This window comes from Zingiber officinale, chromosome 5B (assembly GCF_018446385.1).
Source record: "Zingiber officinale cultivar Zhangliang chromosome 5B, Zo_v1.1, whole genome shotgun sequence".
Classification (NCBI taxonomy): Eukaryota; Viridiplantae; Streptophyta; class Magnoliopsida; order Zingiberales; family Zingiberaceae; genus Zingiber; species Zingiber officinale.
Window position 1 is genome coordinate 97245249 of NC_055995.1, and position 22835 is coordinate 97268083.

Genomic DNA, 22835 nt, shown 5'->3' on the forward strand with positions numbered 1-22835 from the left:
TTCAAAGGCAAATGCTAAATCTATCTTTACTTACTACTCTTAAAAAAATTACCAAAAGAAATTTGTGAAAAAAATTCTACAAAGAAAAAACAATGAAAAGAAGAAGTTGCTTGTTCAAGTCGAAGTTTCATCAAAGTAAAATTCATTTTTTATTTTCTCTTATTCTCAATCTTCCACTCTTTCATTTTCTCTTAAATTTCTGCCATCAAAGTTTCGGTTGGTTTCTTTAGAATTGTTACATGATATTTCAATTTGTTCTAGAGTTTGATTAAGAACTAAAGATATATCATTAAGTAAGAGCCTTACCATGAGTCAACATGAGTGTGAGTGCCCTACTCTTGAGAGAAAAAAAGTGAGGAAGTGCTTGTGAGGTTTCAATTTTCTTTACAGAATGTCCAATATCTAGGAAGATAGTGTAGCTGAGGAGGGTAGACCCTTCTAAACCTTCAATTGCAAGTATGATGGGAGAGATGCTACGAATGATGAGGGCTGGATTAGAATCTATCCATGAGAGGATAGATCTAGTGGAAGAGAGTACATTGGGAAGACATCTGCAAGACCATCCTATTATGCCACAACAAAGGCATGCTCAGAGGGTTTATGTAGAAGAAGAAGAAGAAGAAGAAGAAGTGGTGGAAGATTTTTGTGAGTGAACTTACAACCAGGGTTGGATTGGATAAGAGAAGAAAGGAATGAGCATAGAGAAGATAGAATTGGTGGAAATCGAAGGGATAATGACTTGAGAGGTGTAAAGCTGAAGATTCCATCCTTCCAAGGAAAAAAATGATCTTGAAATTTATTTGGAGTAGGAAACTAAGATGGAAATGATGTTTGATTATCATGATTTTTCAGAACTTAAAAAGGTTAAGCTAGTTGTCATTGAATTCACTGATTATGCTATTATTTGGTGGGATCAAGTGGTGATAAATTAGAGAAGGAATAGAGAGCAACCTGTATCCACTTGGGAGGAAATAAAGATGCTCATGAGAAGGAGGTTTGTACTCAACTATTATTATAGAAGCTTATATTAACGGTTGTAGAGGTTGTCTCAAGGTTCCAAAAGTGTGGATGAGTATTTCAAGGAGATGGAGTAGTCCATGATATGGGCAAATGTGGATGAAAATCGGGAAGCCACCATGGCTAGGTTCTTGCATGGTTTAAACCTAAAAATTGTTGATATTGTTGAATCGCAATATTATGTTGAGTTGTCAGATATGGTCCACCAAGCACAAAAAGTGGAGGAACAATTCAAGAGGAAAAGATTAGTTAGGAGGGGACAACCAATGACTACCATTAATACATGGCGAACAACTCCAATAAGAGAGAAACAACTACAAAATAAGTCAAAGTTTGAAATCTTCAAGAACCTCAAACTAACAACATCCGCTACTCAAGGTAATAGCAAATCCATTTCTTTTAAATCCCATGATATCAAGTGCTTTAAATGTCAAGGGTGTAGTCACATAATCAGCCAATATGTGAATAAAAGGATGATGGTGATAAATATCCAAGGTGAACTTGAATTAGAAGATGATGATGAAGTAGATGAAGAAGTGCCCCAAAAGGAGGATAGTGATGATGAGCAACATGGTATTGTTGGAGATTTATTGGTGGCCCGACAAGTTCTTAATTTGCAAGCTATGGAGGAAGAAGATAATCAAAGAGAGAACTTATTTCATACTCATTGCTTTATGAGTAACAAGGTTTACAATGTTATTGTTAACAGAGGAAGAAAATAACTAATTTGGTAAGTACTGGTTTGGTAGAGAAATTGTCACTACTAACTCAGAAACATCCGTATCCTTATCAACTTCAATAGTTGAATGATTGTGGTGAAGTCAATGTGACAAAACAAGTCTTGGTAGCAATTTTCATCGGCAAATATAAAGATAAGTTGTTGTGTGATGTAGTTCCTATGCACGTATGTCATCTTTTGTTGGGGAGACCTTGGCAATTTGATTGGAATGTAACACATGATGAACTCACAAATAGGTATTCCTTTACTCGAGAGGGACAACCTATTATTCTTGTACCCTTGACTCCAAGACAAGTTAGGGAGGATCGGCTGAAAGTATAAAAAGCGAATAAAAAAAGAGAGAAAAAGAAATTGAGAGAAAAGAGTCAAAGAAAGAAAGAAAAATTGAGAAAACCATGAATGAAGAGAAAAAAAAAAAGAGAAAAAGGAAAATAACTTCTATGCAAAAAAAAAAAAAAGATCAGAAGAACTTTATGTAGGATCGTTGCGTGCTAAGGGGGGGGGGGGTAAATAACACTCATGGCTAATTCGGTTTATTTAAAACAATCGAGTAAAAACGCAGTGGAATAATGAAAAGATAGAGACAAGAAAAATCACACTAAGATTTACTTGGTTCAGAACCTGTGACGACTCCTACTCCAAGGTTCGCACGTGAGAGTGCTTTCGATGAGTAATAATTAATTAATTGAAGGTTACAACAAAATTTATAATTGAAGTACAAGAAACTTTGAAATACAACAATACCGACAACTTAGAGAGTTGAATCCTTAGCACAATCATCGTCGGGGCAGCTTTCAAGCATTGAGAAGGCATTTTCTGAGCAGCTCGAAGAAGCGGAACTTGTTCGGAATGTTGTTGTTAAGCTCATGGTCGAAGGTTGCTTTTATAGGCTGTTCCGGGCACTTGGAACCACTCCGGGCGCCTGGACCACGTGGTTCGGCTAACTGACGCACGCCACATCAGCTTGCAGATAATTTTTGGGTTCCGGGCGCCCAGACCAACTTTTTTTAGCCCCTTATTTTCTGCAAAATAAAGTTAGTCCAGGTAAAAAAATAATATATATAATATAAAATTTGACAACCTCTGACTGTTCGTTCTGACTTTGAGTTTCGTCGAAACTCTATGTCGAACTGACGCCTACTGTTCCCTTTTCGGGGAATGCGTCCTCACATACTCCTCTCAGGAGAAGTTACCTGTTGCCAGACCGGTCCTCCAGACCGATTGGACTTTTACTCAGTGCCCGAGACTTCTGGTCTTCATGCTGGACGTACGCTCCACGACCCGTCCAAACTTTCACCTGGTATGCGACCACCAGGATTTCAATTTAGAGTCCCCGACTCTAGGATTTTGCTCGAAGCGCTCGACCCGCTAAGACTTTCCGCCTAGAGTTACCACTCTCTATGACCTAAGGTTACCGCCCCCTAGGGTTTTCCACCTGCTTAACCGCACCTAGGACTTTTCATCACTTAGGGTTACCACCCCCTAGAATTTTCCACCTGCCTATAATTCACTAGGATTTTTACCTAAGACAACTTAGCACTTTCCTGCAAACTCAATCAACCTTATTAGACAGCAAGACATCTTAACTTTTGAATCTTTTGTCATTATCAAAATACAGATTTGATCGTCTGGTGCTTCCTACACCAACACTTTATTTTCAAACCAGCTATCTCTTATACTTTTGTATAAGAAGGCACTATTGAGTACTAACAATTTTAATGATTATTCGTCAAATGCTATTATCTCTCTCTTACATGAATTCGAGGATGCTTTTTCATAAGATGTTCCATATGGTTTGCCTCCTAGTCGAGGAATTAAACATTAAGTTAACTTTATACCCGGTGCTTTCATCCCAAATCGACTTGCCTATAAAAACAATTTAGAGAAAACAAAGGAACTTCAAAAATAAGTTAATGAATTGCTAGAGAAGACTTAGAAAACATGAGCTCTTATGCAATTCCTGTGTTACTAGTTCCTAAGAAGGATGGAACGTGAAGGATGTGTGTGGATTGCCGAGTCATCAACAACATAACGGTAAAGTAACATCACCCAATTCCTAAGCTTGATGACATGCTTGATGAGCTACAAGGTTCTTGTGTGTTCACAAAGATTGATCTTAGGAGTGGATATCATCAGATTATGATGAAAGAAGGTAATAAATGTAAGACTGGTTTTAAGACCAAACATGACTTATATGAATGGTTAGTAATTCCGTTTGATTTAACTAATGCTCTAATCACTTTTATGCTTTTGATGAATCATATTTTGCGTGTTTTCTTAGGGAGATTTGTAGTTGTATATTTCAATGATATTTTAATTTATAACAGAAACTTAGAAAAACATGTCACACATTTAAGATCAATTTTGAGTGTGTCGAAAGAAGAGAAGTTTTTTGCTAATCTCAATAAATGCTCCTTTTGTATTGAAAAAGTTGTATTTTTTTATTTTGTTATTAATGCTAAAGGCGATGAGATGGATGAGGAAAATGTTAAGACAATATAAGAGTGGCCAACATCGACAACAATCTGTTAGCCAAGTGAGGAGTTTTCATGGTTTAGTTAACTTCTATAGACGGTTTGTTCATAATTTTAACAATATTACAACTCCTCTTACTAAAGTCATCAAGAAAAATAAGGCATTCAAGTGGGGAGCAAATGAGGGAATTCAACATTTTGAAAGAAAAATTAAGTTCTACTCCTTTACTAATCCTAGTAGATTTTTCTAAAACTTTTTAAATCGAATGTGATGCCTCTGGTGTTGGTATAGGTGTTGTGCTTATATAGGAGATGAGACTCATTGCTTACTTCAGTGAGAAGTTGAGTGGAACCACTCTCAACTATCTCATATATAACAAGAAGATGCACACATGGGTGAGGGCATTGAAGACATGACAACAATACTTATTACCGAAAGAATTCATGATTTACACAGATCATCAATCTCTAAAGAATTTGAAAAACCAACATAAGTTGAACCGACATCATGATAAATAGATAAAATTCATTGAGATATTTCTTTATATGATCAAATACAAGTAAGGTAAAGAGAACGTGATTGTTGATGCATTATCTTGAATATATGCTTTACTTTTCGCTTTTGATACGAATTACTTGGATTTGAATTTATCAAGGATTTATATGATAACGATGTTGATTTTTCTGATGTGTTCAAAGTATGTGATAAGGTTGCATTTAATAAGATTTATAGGCATGATGAATTTTTATTTCGTGAAAATAAATTGTATGTGTCTATGTGTTCGTTGTTTGAATTGTTTACTAGGAAAGCCTATAGCGATGACTTGATAGGATATTTTGACATTACTAGGACTCTATGGGTTGTATAAGATCACTTCTTTTGGTCTCATGAAACACGACCTGGAGAAAATATGTGAGAGGTGTATTATTTACAAATATACTGCTTTGCTTAGACCTAGGGAATGTTGAACTGATAATTCAATGGATTTTATTTTGGGATTACATCTTACTAAGAGCGGAAGAGACTTAGTCTTTGGTGTGGTAGATAGGTTTTCCAAGATGACAGATGAGGGTGTTGATGGGGGCATCGACGACGCCGGTGGAGACGTCGGGCGTTGGCGGCGGAGGGGTGGTGATGTTGAGGGTGAAAACACCAGATTCGGCGGAGGCCTGGGTGGGGAGAGGGTTGCTGGCGGTCTGGAAGGTGGCCAAGGAGTAGTAGCGGGGGAGGAAATGGAAGAGGATCAGATGGACCTGCTGCTGCTCCGACAGGGAACTAAGCGTGCCGGACGGGAGGGCGGCGAACGGCGAAGGCATCGTCGGAGGCCGCGGATGAAGGACATGGACCGACCGCCCTTCGTTCTGTTGGGCTTGTGCTGGGCTAGACATCGGTTCATTCGGGTTGGGCATTGTTTTTTACGGGGCTGACTCCTTCCATGAATCCGCGTTTTTTCCGCGTCGCCTATCAGATTCACTTTACGCTCCAAGTTGACTGGTCCTCGGAAGAAGATTCAAGTGGGAACCGGGAGACGAAGGAAGGAAGGAAGGCACCGAGTCGCTCCCTCACCACCGTTGATCTACTCTCCCTTTCGCACACTCTCTCTGTATAAACACCATCGGACGATCTAATTGGCATTCCAAAAATCAAGACGCACCACGAATTGCTACAGCTTTGATCGTTTCTTCTCAATCCGATTACATCGATCGCGAGATGGCCAAGCAGAAGTTGGTGCTGAAGGTGTCCATGGGAGACGCCAAGAAGCGCTCCAGAGCTCTCAAGATCGCCGTCGGGTTGTCCGGCGTGGTGTCCGCGGCGCTGGACAACGACCGCCTCACCGTGGTCGGCGACGGGGTCGACTCCGTGGAACTGGCCACCGTCCTCAGGAGGAAGATGGGCGGCGCCGAGCTCGTCAGCGTCGGCTCAGCCGAAGAAAATAAGAAAGAGGAGAAGAAGTCGCCGGCGGTGGAAGAGTCCAATAAGAGCGCTTGGCAGCCGGCCCCGGCGATCTCCTGGACTACGTATCCTGCAGCCCCGCCGCCGTATAACAATTACCGGTACCCTTACGAAATCGGAGAGGCGGATCGGGAGGACAATTGTAGCATCATGTAGAGAGATCTGGAGTAGTACCATGATCGATAATCCGTGAAGAATTGATTTTATTCAAGGCTGGTGAAACAGTGTGTGGTGCTGCCATCCACCTTTCTTGCTTTCTCCTTCGATCTTTCTGAGAAATAATGTCACATATTTTCCTTTGGAGCAAGCTAAAAGTAGACATGGATGTATACTATAAGAATAAACACACTTTCCATTATCAGAGCAAGCTATTAGAACACAGTGAGCAGAGGTTGGATTAAAAATTACTTGGAGGGAAGTGGCAGGCGAAGCCTGATTGAGCTCAGCCTTCCACTCGCGGAGCATCTGGTGGATCTGCTCCTCGAGAACGGCGACATTGGCGGCGCGGCTCTCCTAGAGGACCGATTGGAGGTCGTCCACCCGGTTGTGAGCTTTGTTCTTGAACAGATGGTGCGACGTCGACTTGCAACCCTTCCCCATGGCGGAGATTCGATCGATCGGGCCGGGATCGGAATCCTATACCTTGGAATTGAGGGGGGATCGAGGACGACGAGGGGAACCGGAATCGGGAGAAGAAAGAAGGGAAAAAAAAAGGATTTAGTGAATTAATTAACTGACCATCGTCACACCATATTTTTCCTTAAAACGTAGGGCTGCAAACTAGTATTCAACTTTGTTTGTTTGATAATATAAAGACTAAAATGAAGTTGAGTTTGATTTAAATTTGGTGTGAAGTTGGTTTGTTTAGATTTTATTGACGTCTCAATTTAAATCATAAATTTTTATATTTTAAACTTATTTAATTGATTATTGAGATTAATAATATAATTTTTTATTTATTTTAAAATTTCATATTTAATGTGTTAATAAAAATCTAATTAATAAACATAATTTATAAATAATAAATATAGTTGATAAATATTATTTATAAATATTATTCAGGAATATTAACGAATTGATCCTTTAAATTTATTAGATTAATTTAATGAATTATTAAAATTTATTTATTTAATTAATTTTGTATCGAACAAATATAAATAAGTTTTTATTAAATTGAACGTTAAATTTAGTCGAGAAAGTTGGATTCAACCCTAATAATGAGAGGAAGGCTTTTTAATAGGCAGCCGAAATAAGGTTTGAGATTTATGTCTGAAATTTTAAGTTATGCATGTTTTTTTAAACTGCAAATAAAAATTCCCTTTAAATATTTATTATTATTATTTAGATATGAAATAACAATATTAGATATTAATATGAGGAAAAAGATTAAGAGTGATCTGGATTATATTAAAAAAAAATTATCAATATGCCATGAAACAAATTAATTAGAATATATACAAATCATTGGTCTAAAAATGATGCATCTAATGAACAAGAGCGCTATTAATTTTTCTTATAAAGAATATAATTCATATTATTAAAAAAAATAATAAAAATATCCTATGATATCGGTGACCGATAGTGGTGGTAGGTGACGGTCATCACCGACATTGGCGACAACGTCGGTGATTGACGGTGGTGGTAGCGACGTCAGTCGATGATCGACGACCGTGACAGGCAGCGACCGGCGGGTGACAGGCGACAGATGGTGATAGGTGGGGGCCACAACCGATGGTCGACGACCGGTGAGCGACGGCGGCGACAAAAGCAACATCGATGACCGATTGATACCGAAAATGAACTAGGAATATATTTGATATTTAAAGTTTAGTTAAACAGTGACCTCGTAATGTAATCGGATTACATGATGTTGGTCTTGTAATCCAGATTACAAAATTTTATTACCTTTGATAATCCATATTACATTACATTACAACTTTAAAACTGTACCATATAAAATTTTCAATATTATAATATAATCTTGATTGCATGATAAGGCAGATTACCTCATACCAAACATAGTCAAGAAGCATTGCCCTTGGGCGCGGCGGCTCCGAAAGGTACAACGGTGGATGTCGTGGGGATGGTCTCTGAGGGATGCAGCCCAAAGAAGGCGTAGGGGAGGAGAACCCTGTTGACGGAGTAGATTGCTCTAATGGGGTGTTGATGAGTGATATCGACGATACTGGCAGAGACGAACAGTTCATAATTTTTAATCATAAATATTAATGAGCTAAATTTAGTTTAACTAATTTGATGTGGTGACGATAGTCAGACATCACGTGACATAGTCAAGTCAAAAGTCAAATTAAATTGGCAACCAAGTCAAATTGAGCTTGAGTTAAGTCTGATCAAGCTCAAGCAAGGTTTGATCAAGCTCAAGTCAAATTGGCCTTCCAACCATACCTCAAGTCAAGTCCCTCCGAGTCAAATTCGAGTTAGGTTCACCCTAATTTGAAATTATATTTTGACACGGCGATTATTGAAGTCTGTTGAAAATACAATCCGTCAGAGATATTTGGGACTTTGTTGAATTTAAATTACACGGAATTAAATTCAATTTATATGTAGAGATGACCTGAGCAGATAATCTCAGGCTGCCAGTAGGGATTGGTTTATGCTAATTGTCGAGTGCAGTCCAAGCAGCAAAGTTCGAGCTGACTGAAGGGTCGGACGGGCAAGCAGTAGACTGGCCGATCGAGCAGACAGGTTGAGTGGACAGTTAGCCTTACAGTGGAAGGCAAGGCGAGTGAGCGACTGGATGAGCAAGTCGCAAACCAAGTGACCGACCTGTCAGCGAGTAAGTGTGCAGCCGGACGGAAGAGCCGACCGAGCAAGCGACCGACTGGGTGAGCAAGAGGGCTGAGGCCGATGGGGCGTGCGGCTGGACATGCTTGCGGTTGAGCGTACAAAGCGACCGACCGGGTGGTTAGAGAAGCCGACCGAGCAGTGCGACCGGGTGAGCATACCGAGGTCTGCGCTGGATGTAGTTTCCTTGAAATAGATTCACCCCACCTCCGGCTGTGCTTCGAGGTTTACTCAGATCGTTTGTTTCCCAGGATACAACGGTTAACAGTGATTTCCATCAAGCATTGGTGGTCACGACGAATTGAGTGGTACCCAACTGCTATCACGGGCACTCAGCTGAGCAAAAGTTGCATGACAGAGGAGGAGGGGAACGAAGGTAGAGAGCTTCTGCTTGTGTGTCGATCATTATTTGCCGAGCAATGAAATGCTCACGTTTCGCTTGGCCTTTTACATCATGCATTAATCCTCAATGTAATGAATCCGTTACATACTTAAATAAGTAGCGAAAGATATATGTGGTAAAATATTGGTTGTTCCACTTAGGCAAATTTTACCTTGACCGGTCCGACATTCTGCGCAAGTTGTGTGTGAAAGAGAGAGCCTCTCCCCATGCATTTGTTTACATCATCAATGCATGTGAATCAATATAAACCAACCAACATGCTATTAAACTCTCAATATGGGACTAAAGTCTCATTCACAATGGAGCTTCTATCCTCTTCCATCTCTTCTCTATTCACACATATCTAACAATGCCCCATATGAATGGAGATAGAGTATATAATAACATTCAACAGTTGAGTCCATTATAGAATAAGTAGGTTTTACCCTTTGAACCTTCCCTTGTGAAAATCTATTTGCTTACTGCTGATAGTAGATACGATATCGTTGAACTATTCTGTCGTATGTGAAAGCATTGACATATTTCACCCAAGACTCTTTCTGATACAACTCAATTCTCATTAGTGTATTCATTCTCAGCCATTAACACACCTGGTTCTGTGAGAAGCTCTAAGAATTGTGCCTTCAATTCTCTTCGAAGCGGCCAACTTCTTTCTCACATAGGTGATCCCTCGAGAGTAGTCATCTACTCTTCTTGATCATTAAAAGTCCATCGGCTTACCCTGGTCCAGTCACTATTTTATTGGGTTATCCCCACAGTGTGTCTAGTTAGTGCAAATTAGTTCTCCCTTTGAACCTAATTTTTGGGGATCTCCAGCCAGCATAGGTTGGGTGTCCTTTGCACTGATCGCTGACAACGACATCAAGCTTATTCCTCATGATGAGTTTGCAACTAACTTTCTGTTTAACCCTTTGGTTAGCAGATCCGCTAGGTTATCCTTTGACTTCACATAGTCAATAGTGACAACTCCTGTTGAGAGTAGTTGTCTAATGATATTATGTCTATGATGTATATGCCTAGATTTATCATTATACAGATGGTTCTGTGCTTGACCAATTACTGATTGACTATCACAATATATGTAAATAGCCGGTACATGTTTCGGTCATCTCAGAATATCTTCTAAGAATTATCATAGTCATTTAGCCTTTTCGCCACATTTGTCAAGAGCCACAAACTCAGATTCCATCGTGGATCTGGTTATTACCGTTCGCTTAGAAGATTTTCAGGAAATGGATGCACCTCCCAAAATGAATACAAATCCACTCATAGACTTAAAGTCTTTTATGTCAGATATCCAACTAGTATTGTTGTATCCTTCGATCACAACAGGATATCTCATATAGTGCAGTCCATATTCACGAGTGTGCCTCAAGTACCTCAGTACTTTTGTTATCCCTTTCCAATGCTCAACATCGGGATTACTCGTGTATCTACTTAGTTTACTTACTGTGTAGTGTGTAGGCCAAGTCTGGTCGTGTACAACTCATCAGGTACATCAGACTTCTAATCACTCGAGAGTACTCTGTCTGAGAGATACTTTCACCTTGATTTTTTGATAGATGTTGACTCGTATCTATCAACGTTCATGCCAACGTAGTATCACCCTTGGTGAATGTCTCAAGAATCTTGTCCACATAATGAGACTGACTAAAAACATGTCCTTCTGTTGTTCTAAGAATTTTTATTCCTAGAATCACATCAGTTAGACTCATGTCTTTCATGTCAAATCTTGAGTTCAACATGTCCTTAGTGGATTTGATTATCTTATCATTACTCTCAATAATAAATATGTCATCTACATATAGACACAAGATGATGTAGTCAATCTCTGTGACTTTCATGTAGACATATTTATCACATTCATTAATCTTGAATTCACATTTATTCATAACATTATCAAATTTTTCATGTCACTATTTTGGTGTTTGTTTCAAGTCATATAATGACTTAACCAATCTACAAATCTTATTTTTTTGTCCTAGCACAGAAAATCCTTTTGATTACTCTATGTAGATTCTCTTCTAAATCTCCATTTAGAAAAGTTGTCTTTACATCCATCTGATATATTTTGAGATTCCATATAGCGGCAATATCCAACAATACTCTAATGCAAGTTATTCTCGACACTGGAGAATACGTATCAAAATAATCGAGACCTTCTTATTGTCGGTATCCTTTGATTACTAATCTGATCTTATACTTATCAATTGTACCATCTAACTTCAGTTTTTCTTTGAAGATCCACTTGCAACCTAGTGTTTTACTTTCAGGAGAAAGATCCACAAGTTTCCAAGTGTGATTTTGCAAGATATAGTCTATCTCAGATGCAATTGCTTTGAATAACTTCGGGCCTCACTTTTCAACATGAAAGTGATAACATCTGATCCATAGAATTTTTCTACTCGAGCTCTTTTGTTTCGTCTAAGCTCAACCTCCACTGGTTCCTTAACATCATCTTCACCTTGTGTTTCATATGCCCGCTTTGAGGAGCTAGCATACTCTCGGGTCTTATATGGAAACACATACTTGAATAACGAGGCATTTCTCTATTCTATTATCGAGTTCTTGTGTATCTCCTGTATTTGTAACTCATACACAAAAAATAGATATGCACTGTTGTTCTGTACATATTCAATAAATATGCAATCAATAGTGTTTGGTCCTATGTTAATCCTTTTCGGATCAGGCACCAAAACTTTGGCAAGACATCCCCATATTTGTAAATATTTGTAGGACGATTGTTTTCCATTCTACAATTCATAAGGGCTCTTATCTATCTTCTTCTAGGACACCTTATTTAAAAGGTAATTAGCTATTAATATAACTTCCTCCCACATGAATTTTGACAGTCCGGAGCTCAATAGAAGAGCATTCAACATCTCATTTAGAGTTCAGTTCTTTCGCTTAGCAACTCTATTTTTTCGAGGAGTATAAGGAGCTGTTGTTTTGTGTTTGATCTCATATTCAACACGCAACTCAGTGAACGGTGATATATATAACAGTATTTTATGTTATCATCTACAAAAGCGATGAAGTATTAATTCTCATCACGTGTTGGTGTACCTTTGAGGTCGCACATGTCGGTGTGAATTAGCCCGAGTGGTTCGTTGCTTCTTTCAATATGTTGAAATGATGACCTTGTCATTTCTGTGGGTTTGAACCTACCAGGTTCAACTCAAAGACCCTTGTTCAGGTTGGTCTCCTGGGTCCCATCGTGGAAGACTTAGGGTTCTTCTATTTCGAGCTTTGACCGTACTCAACCATGTTGGCTTTCGTAGCATGATAGAATAACTTTTTCTCTAAACTCTTGTTGTCTTCTTCGATACGAAGTCTAACAATGAGTTCCTCCATTGTTGATGGTCTGCGCATTAGCATTCGGCATTCGACGTGAGCAAGTTGTGCCCCACGCTTGAGAGAGAGTCTCTCCCCATGCATTTGTTCATATCATCAATGCATGTGAATCAATATAAAGCAACCAACATACCATGAAACTCTCAATATGGGACCAAAATCTCATTCATAATTAAACTTCTATCCTGTTCACCTCTTCTCGATTTACACATATCTAACACTATTATCATTTACACATATCTAACACTATTATCATGAGGTGTGTCCTCTTAGCCTAGAAGAAAGAAGTGTATTATTTAAGAATGAAAGTAATATTTTCACTTTAAATAGTATTTAAAGGTAATTAGTTGTAGTATCAAGGAAAACAAATTCCATTATCTCTCTACTCTTTATGTTCATTATCGCTCTCCATTTTCTTTATTTTTCTCTGAGGTATGACTTAAGCGATTGAGGAACCATAAGATGCCTTGACTCAGCCGTACTCTTAACTCTTTGTCTAAGTCCTTCCTTAATTACAAGAGACAGATCTTGATTCGGTTCTCCACCTCCATCCGATCAACAATAGACTTCCTGAAAAGTTATCCTGATGAAGGCCGATCTCTAGAGAAGTCATCATAATGAAAGACGACCTCATTGAAGTCCAACTTAAAGAAAGTCGACCTCTCAACCTGTCGAGCAGAGTCAACCTCTCAATTTGCGGATCAAAGCTGACCTCCCAACCTGCTGAGCAGAGTCGACCTTCCGACTTGTCTAAAGTCGACCCGATCTATATCCAACGAACCAAAAGTACTTAATTATGATTCTTTGCTAAATCTTCTCAACTTTGATCTTAAATCGGATTAAAATTGTTCAAATTTACTCATTGAATTAATTATATATATATTGAACGAATATAAATAAAATTGTATCAAACTGAATTTTTAACCTATGGTCGTTGAATTCATTTACAACGTTTAAACTATCGTAATCATTTGCAAGCTCTCAATTAGGACGGTAAATGATTTAAATTTTTGTAATATATATATATATATATATATATATATATATATATATATATATATATATATATATATATATATAAAATGTATTAAATTAAATGATTAAATTTGTTATGTTCCTTAATATTTATAGATAGAGATTATAAATTACTCATCAATAATGTTAAAGAATAATTTAATAAATTATATTTATCAATAAAAAATTTATGATAGATGAACACATAAACTCTAAAACTTAAGTTCATTATCAACTAAATAAATTTGAAAATATAAAATTTTAAATAATTAAATAAACTTGAATTGATCAGATTCTTTACCTCTAAAGTGAATCAAATTTAAATCAAGCTGCAGCTTATAAAAGGGAAACTTAGGCAAATTTAAATTACAACTAGGGCTGTAAATAAGTCAAGCCGAGCTGAGTTTTGGGATGTTCAAGCTTGTTTGATAAGGTAACCAAGCTGAGCCGAGCCGAGCCGAGCTTAAAATGAATCAAGCTTTTGAAATGAGTGTTCAAACTTGGCTTGGTTTATTTTTTATGACTTTGAACTTATTTGAAGCTTAGCTTGAGCTTGGTTCGTTTAAATATTATCAAACTCTCAATTTAAGCTTGGCTTGAGCTTGGTAGATGTTATCACGCTCTTAATTCAAGATTGTTTGATTGTTTGAAACTTTTAGTTGTTTGATTGGTTATTGAGCTTGATAATTTAAATTTATTTATTTATTTTATTATTTATTTAGCATATTGAAAAAAGTTTTATTAATGAATATGGTTCCTGAACGTTGTTCATGAACATTGTTCACGAACGTTAACGAACTGAACACATGTGTTCAAGCTTGTTTGTTTAGCTTAACGAGTTATTCAAGCTTGTTTGTTTAGTTAATCTTATGTATATTGAACGAACATAAATAAGTTCTTATCAAGTCGAATACTAAATTTGTTCATGAACGCTTGATTCATTTACCATCCTAATTACAAGTGTTTCAATAATTTAACTTATTTTAAATATGATTTAACTAAATTAAATTATTTTATCAAGTAAATTTAAGTAATATAAATTTTAAATTAGTTTGGTTTGGCTACTTGACTGGTCCTCCTCTGTGGACGGAAATGTGAACCTTCCACAGTTTCATGCTTCTGGAGGAAGGAACCGTGTCGATCTGAGTTTTGACCCAGTTCCCTCACTCTCTCACTCACACTCACTCTCACACACTCACTCACACTCTCTCTCTCTCTCTCTCTCAACACCATCGGACGATCTAATTATCATTCCACAAATTAAGACGCGGCACGAGTTCCTACCACTTTGATCGTTTCTTCTCAATTCAATTACATCGATCGCGAGATGGCCCAGCAGAAGGTGGTGCTGAACGTAAAAGAGATAAAATGAAATTATCAAAATTGATCGGATGTATCAAATTAAATCATATTAATATTTAAATTATTCTAATAATTTTATTATAATTATTCTCAAAATTATTCTTATGTTATTTAATAATTAGTTAATTGATGAAATACTTTTTGAACATTATATATTGTATTGTACTTAGGACAAATATTAATGAACAATAGATTTTATTTCTTTCATATTATTTCTTGCTCTCTCCCTATTCTTCTTCTTACATGGTACAGAGTCATCTCTTTTTTATTTTCCCTCAATTTTTTGAGACGGAGATCGTATAAACGACGAATTTTAAATTTTTCCCTCAAGCCTTTTTTTTTCTCCTACGTGTTTTAATTTTTTTATTCTTTTCTATTTTTCAGAACAAACGAAAAAATACTTATTTTCTTTCACAGCCAACTCCTTTGCTTTTCTTTTCTCTTCCTTAATCTCTATTTTTTTTCCCGTCTCTGTGGTTTTTTCTCCACTACCACCGCACAAGTTATTTTTTTTTTTACTTTAGATGTCAAATACTCGACGACATCAAAGAGGCCAAAAACAAAGTTCAGATCGATTTCAGATTTGTCACATCGTTGGTCATACTGGAAATATATTGTTGGAATGTATACTAACAATCTATCTTTTTTAAACATTTATTTTGAAATAAAGAATCACATTGATCAAAAATATCTACATGTTAAGTGTAGTTGTTCAATTAATTTATATTGTAGATAACATGGTGTGTGGTGCCACACACAGAAGATCATGCTATCGGTTCTTTATAAATTATAAACAGTAGCTCACGGCTAAGATGGAAAGGAACAAACCATTGGAATAATTGTAATGCAATTAGGTATTACTTTATCTTGATTAATAAATTACACTAGTACACTCTGAGTGTATTGAGCAGGACCATTTGAGATAGTTTCTTTTTTATACTGACTAAATAAAAGAACAATACCTCTGTTATTATGGAAGTATGTGCTCTTAATCTTAATATAATAATAAACACATATATTTAATATTTATTTTTTTGATTTATCAATGGATGCGATTTAGTTCGATAAATCAATAGACCTGATAAGTTGAGAAATGATATTACTTATAGTGTGTTGTTGATTATAGAAGAAAATTATGTCGTAGTAATCTAGGGTGATGATGTCCCCAAGAGGGCTCATAAGGTTTGTCATGTAAATCCTGCAGGTGGACTTAGTCCGACATGACAATAAGGATGAGTGGTACTACTCTTGGAACTAGATATTAATTAAGTGAGTTGTCAGTAAGTCATTTAATTAATGGACATTCGATATCTTAAACACAGGGAGTCTAATGCACTCATAGTAAGAAGGAGCCAATAATGTAATTTGGGATTGATGCGGTAGTTCAATATTAATAACTCTTTAGTGGTATGAGTTATTATTGATGAACTCGAGTTGGGTGTTCGGGACGAATACGAGAAGCTCAAGTTCATTAGGAGACCAAAACTAATTTCTCCTCTTGGTCTTGTTGTAGCCTCAAGAAAATTTTGTATCCACCTAAGTCTATTTTCTAATCCGTACGTTGACGTTGCTATCCAAGGTACGTTGGTTCTCAATTTCGATGTGTCAACGTTTGAGAGCTTTGAAAAGTAAAGTTTTGAAAAAACGTTGAAGAAGTTTTGAGGAGCTTTGAAAAGCAAAGCTTAAAAAAATAAAAATAAAAAAAATAAAATAAAAACGTTGAAGCTTTGAGAAGTTTTTACCAACTTCTCACGTTGAAGCTTTGAGATGTTTTTTTTTTTCAACGTTGATGTGTCAACGTGGAGGAGCTTCTCATGTTGAAGCTTTGAGATATGTTTTTTACCAACATTGATGTGTCAACGTGGAGGAGCTTCTCACGTTGAAGATTTGAAAAGCTCTCGCTTGCCAAATTTGATGTGTGCTTGTAAGAAGCTATGCCGGCCACATAGATGTTTTAATTTTAAAAAAAAAAATTAAAAAGAGATTTTAAATTTTAAAATTTTCTTCTTTTATAATCGATCTCATGATTTTAAAAGATAATATTTTAATTAATTTTTTCTTTTTTTAGTTATCTATATGGTTAAAAGAGAGAGATTAATTTTAAAAAATTTTCCTTTTATTGTCATAGACAATAAGAAATTTAAAATAGAGAAATTTTAATTGTTATTAAAATTTTCTTTTTTGCCAAGACCAAGGATTATAAAAGAAAGGGAGAGGGTGCCTCATGAGAGAACCTTAGGCTTTCTCCTCTCTTTCTTGGTGTGGTCGGCCCTCCTTATGCTTCTCTCTTTTCCTTGGTGGTCGGTCATGGCTTCTTTCCCTTCTCTTTGTTTTCTTCTCTTAGGCCGGCGGCACCTTTCCTCTTGTCTCCTTTTCTTTTGCTTCCTTAGGGTCGGCGGCATCAAGGCTTTGAAAACCTTGTGGCCGGTTGCTTAGAGAGGAAGAAGAAAAAGAAGAGCACATGGTGGCCGGTTGTTTGGAGAAGAAGAAGAGAAGGAAATTTCTTAGTTTGGCATCGCTTGGTGGCTAGAGATTCTTGGAGACGAAGAAGTGGCTCAGGTGATTTCATCTTGGAAGATCGTCGCTCACACGACATCCAAGAGAAGGAGAGGAATACAACAGAAGATCAAGAGGTCATTAGAGCATACAAAAAGGTATAACTAATTAATTGTTTCTGCATCATGATTAATTAGTTCATGTTTATTTTTTGTATGAGTTTTGAAATACCAAACACAAGAGACATATGATTCTAGAGTTTTCGGATTTATTTCGAATTTGTGTTTCTTTTGTTTTATTTTTTGAATTTGTGATTTGATTGTTCTTTTTGGTTAAACCTAGAGTTATATAAGGAAATTAAATATTAACTTTCCTTAAAAGCCTTTGTCTAGGAAGTGGTGGTTGCTCTCATATCTAAGAAGGCCTAGTGCCTCGCCATGTTTAACCTGAAAGCCAATTTTGAAAATTAATATTTAATTGAATTTATAACATAGGTGGATTTGGATCAATAGTGTTAAGTTCCGCTTGCGATACAAGTCTAAACCATTAAGAACAGATAAGTTAAATTTGGAATCAATAATGTTAAGTTCCGTTTGTGATTCCTAATTTAACTTTTAAAGAACACAATAGGTTATTTAAGGAAAGGTTCGACACTTGTATGAATATTTTATACAGTGGAACCGGTACGATTTTCCTATGACTAACCAACAATTGGTATCAGAGCTAGGGTTTGCCTCTGTGTGTTTGGTTTTCAAATAGATTATGCACATGTCATACAATTTAGGCAGGATAATAGTAGGATGTGCTAACTTTGTGGTTGCAGGCTCCAACTATTATGACATATAGATATTGTGTGTGACATGTCAATGGCATTTTATTTTATGTGTGCATGATTGTATGTATTAAATACAGCAGGAGCTGTATTAGTTTTAGAATTTTACTTTTTTGTTCGATCTAGAATACATGTACATTCCTTTATGGAATATAGGATCGATATATGTAAAATTCTATATTTGTCGCGGATCGCATCTTTGCGAGGCGTGGTGCTATTGGAGGACTAGAGGCGCAGCGGAATAAGAAGCAAGATAGATGCGACAACTCAACCCGATGGCAGTGGCTAAAGATGGCAGCAGCTAGGGTTGGAGCACACGGAGGACAATGATGGAAGAAGCCATAATAGTTGGAAAATTAATTTCCATATTTATTGATTATATTTACTATGATGTGTGTGCATGTGATGTATGTTTACATAGTTAAAATTCCTCACCTTAAATAACTAAGTGGGAGAGGGATTAGTATATAAATCCCACGGTCTCCATTACTGGTTTGTAAATGATGCAAAAAGCTTGCGTGTTGGCTCTGAGTGCCTCCTTCCACAACGGATGAGTTTGTTGCGGATCACTAGATCAAACTTTTTTTATGGATGGTTATAGGAAATTATTTAGGAGCGTGTGATCTTCTCCAACTGAAGAGGCATAATCCTATTTAATGGACTAAGTATCAAGTAATGGTATACACTTAGATGCATTCAATATTATCCTCCCCAACGGAGTCACTACTATTATTTTGTGGGACCAAAGGAAAACCAACTATTAATTTGTCAAAAAACTAGTTGACAAGATAATAAAATTAATGGGTTAAAACCCCTCTTACAAATGATTGATTTTGTATGTGTCCACACTAACGTGGCATACAAAACTAACGTTGACAAGATAGTTAATGGGTAAAACCCTCCTCTTACATGTTGATTTTGTATACGTCCACACTAACGTGGCATGCAAAATTCACGGTGTTTTGAGGTGTTGGTAAATTTAAATAGTATTGTTAAATGAATCAATATTATTTTAAATTTAGAGTCTTGACCAAATATTTGATTAAAGACAGACCAACTATTAATTTCATTTGTCATAAGTTGACAAGATAATAAAATTAATGGATAAAATCTCATTTTAGAATTTGTATACATCCACACTATCGTGGCATACAAAATTCACGGGGATTTTGAGATGTTGGTCTTGACCAAATATTTTTGTGATTCTTAAGATTTCAAATGTTAATCAATTCCCTAGTTGTTATACTATAGAATAGACTTAGTAGTCCCAATTGTAATGATTGAAAATAAGACTTGGACATTAAGGTGGTCTGTCTTCTTAGAACTAAGAACAATAAAGGTGCATTTTATTCATTAGTTGTTACATGTTTAGTGGAGTTATCTACCGGTACCTGACGTGTAGATACGGGAACCACTGATCATGTCTGTAATTCATTGCAGGGGTTCCAGGAAACCCAACAACTATATGAAGGGGAAATCACCATCTACATGGGCACTACTGCAAAAGTAGCAGCTGTTGCAGTGGGAGATGTTTATCCTCTGACAGGAATAAAAAGTAGATTTTGAGAAAATTGTCTTTACATACCAAGTTTAGAAAGAACTTGATTTCGGTTTCTAAACTATCAAAGAATAGATATTCTGTCTATTTTAATAATAAATTTGTTATCAAGAAAAATAGGAAAGTTATTTGTTCTGGTATGTTGGTTGATAATTTATAATCCAATAACTCTCACGATATAATAAATGGAAATTAATAACACATCTTCTAACTTTAAGAGAAACCAACCTTCGGAAATGAACCAATCATATTTTTGGTATCTAAGGCTAGGTTATATTAACTTAAGTAGGATTCAAAGGATAATAACCAATGAACTCTTGGGTTCATTGGTAGTGGAAATTTTTTTCCAACCTGCGAATCTTACTTGGAAGAAAAAATAACCAAGAAGCTTTTAAGTCTAAGGGGTATAGAGCCAAAGATGTGTTGGAATTGGTTCATTCTTATTTGTGTGGATCTATAACTATCTAGGCAAGAGGTGGATCGTAGTAGCGAGTACCTCTTGGGAGAGTTTAGGAGTCACTTATCAGAAGTCAGGATACAATCCCAACTAACTACACCTGGTACACCCCAACAGAATGATGTAGTAGAAAGAAGGTATAGGACTCTTATGGAAATGATTAGATCGATGATGAGTTATTCAGAATTATCAAATTCGTTTTGAGTATATACTCTGGAAACGGAAGTGAACATAGTACCTTCTAAAGTCATAACCCACTACTCCCATAGAATTATAGAATGGGCGTAAGCCTAGTCTGAAGTATATTCGGATTTGACGTAGTCCAACACATGTGCTGAAGGGAGACGCTGATAAGTTGGACAGGAGTTCACTTGTTTGTGGATTATCCTAGAGAAATGAAAGGAGATTTATAGTCCTAAAAATCAGAAGTCATTGTAAGCACCAATGTCCGATTTTTAAAAGAGGACTATGTAATGAACCACAAGCCCATAAGAAAATTTGTTCTTAAGGAAATAATAAATGACACGTCTAATCTAGTACCAATTGTACAAGATGAAATATCACAAGAAACTGCAACACGTATCACAAATGATACATAATTGCACAAAGTGCCTCGTCGTAGTGGGAGGGTTGTTAGGCAACCTGAAAGATTCATGTTTTGGGAGAGTTTTTGGACTTGATCCCCGGTGAACATGAACCTGATCCTCAGACATATGATGAAGCACTCTAAGATAAAAGATGCAGCATCTTGGCAAAGAGTAATGAATACTGAAATAGAATCTATGTATTCTAATAAATTCTGGGAGCTTATAGAACCACCAAATGGTGTAAAAGCCATTGAGTGAAAATAGGTCTACAATAGAAAAAGAAGGACAGACAGGAAAGTGGAAACTTTCAAAACAAAGCTTGTTAAAAAAAAGGAAACCTTTTACCGGTAGTCATGCTTAAGTCTATCCGGATTCTTTTATTTATTGCTACTCATATGGAATATGAAATTTGGCAAGTGGATGTCAAGACAGTTTTCCTTAATGGAAGTCTTGAAGAAAGCATCCATATAAAGCAACCAGAAGGGTTCATTGCAAAGGGCAAAGAGCATCTAATATGTAAGCTCAATCGGTCTATTTATGGACTGAAACAAAGCTTCAAGGTCTTGGAACATCCGGTTTAATGAAGTAATCCAGACCTATGGATTTATTCAATAACCGTATAAGTCTTGCGTATACAAGAAGTGTGATGGAAACGTGGTGGTATTTCTTGTACTATACGTAGATGACATTTTTGGTAGTTGGAAACAATATCAAAGTATTGTCGGAAGTAAGGATATGGTTGTCAAGCAATTCAATATGAAGAACTTGGGAGAATGCGCATATATTCTTGAGATCAAAGGGATCACAAAGAAAAGAATGTTGTGCTTATCCCGAGTTTCATACTATCCTAAGCTCGTTTTAGCATGCAAGACTCCAAGAAAGGTTTTATACCTTTTAGACATAGAGTAGCTTTATCTAAAGAGATGTCTCCGAAGACATCAAAGGAGATAGAGGACATGAAGGTAACTCCTTATGCTTCGACTATCGGAAGCCTAATGTATGTTATGCACGAGACCTGATATCTGCTTTGCCATGGACATGGTTAGCAGATATCAAAGTAACCCAGGACAGGAACACTGGACTGCCGTAAAACATATATTAAAGTACCTTAGAGGGACTAGAGATTATATGCTAGCTTACAAGGCAGATGATTTATTCCCTGTGGATTACACGGATTAGAACTTTCAATCAGATATGAACAATAGTAAGTCGACCTCGGGGTTTTGTGTTTACTTTAGGAGGTGAAGCCATAACAATGGAGGAGAGTTAAACATAGGTGTTTTTTCGGACTCCATTATGGAAGCTAAGTATATAACAGCCTCTGAGGCAGCCATAGAAGCTGAATGACTTAGTAACTTCATGATGGACTTAGACATGATTTCTGATTTGTCCAAAAATTATTACAATTTTTGTAATAATAGTGGTGTAGTAGCAAACTCGAAGAAACCATAAGTCCATAAGGCAAGTAAACACAATAGAGCGCAAGTACCACCCAATACGAGATATCGTATAACGAGGAAAAGTTGTTGTCGTCTAAATTACATCAGATGATAACCTGGATCTTTTCACTAAGGCCCTTAAGGCAAGAGCTTTTGATGGACATGTTGAAGGGTTGGGATCAGATGTATGGCAGGATAAATGGCAGCATAGTCTTTTAGTATAAGTGGGAGATTGTTGGAATGTATACTAAAAGCCTATCTTTTGTAAACATTTATTTTGAAATAAAGAATCACATTGGTCAAAAATATCTACATGTTAAGTGTAGTTGTTCAATTTATTT

The 22835-nt window shown here is 36.6% G+C and overlaps 2 protein-coding genes across 2 annotated transcripts in view; one reads left to right on the forward strand and one right to left on the reverse strand.

Moving 5' to 3' along the window:
* LOC121985120 (transcription factor VOZ1-like) overlaps positions 1–6904 on the reverse strand; it is an 82162-nt gene extending 75258 nt beyond the window's left edge. Inside the window, exon 1 of the mRNA XM_042538404.1 lies at positions 6593–6904. Coding sequence (XP_042394338.1) covers positions 6593–6649 — 57 coding nt within the window. The 5' untranslated portion in view covers positions 6650–6904. The remainder of the gene's footprint in view (positions 1–6592) is intronic.
* Positions 5842–6545, forward strand: LOC121985121 (disease resistance protein Pik-1-like). The gene has a single exon (XM_042538405.1). The coding sequence runs from the start codon at positions 5942–5944 to the stop codon at positions 6338–6340; it is 399 nt and encodes a 132-aa protein (XP_042394339.1). The 5' UTR covers positions 5842–5941; the 3' UTR covers positions 6341–6545.
* Positions 6905–22835: the final 15931 nt, after the last annotated feature.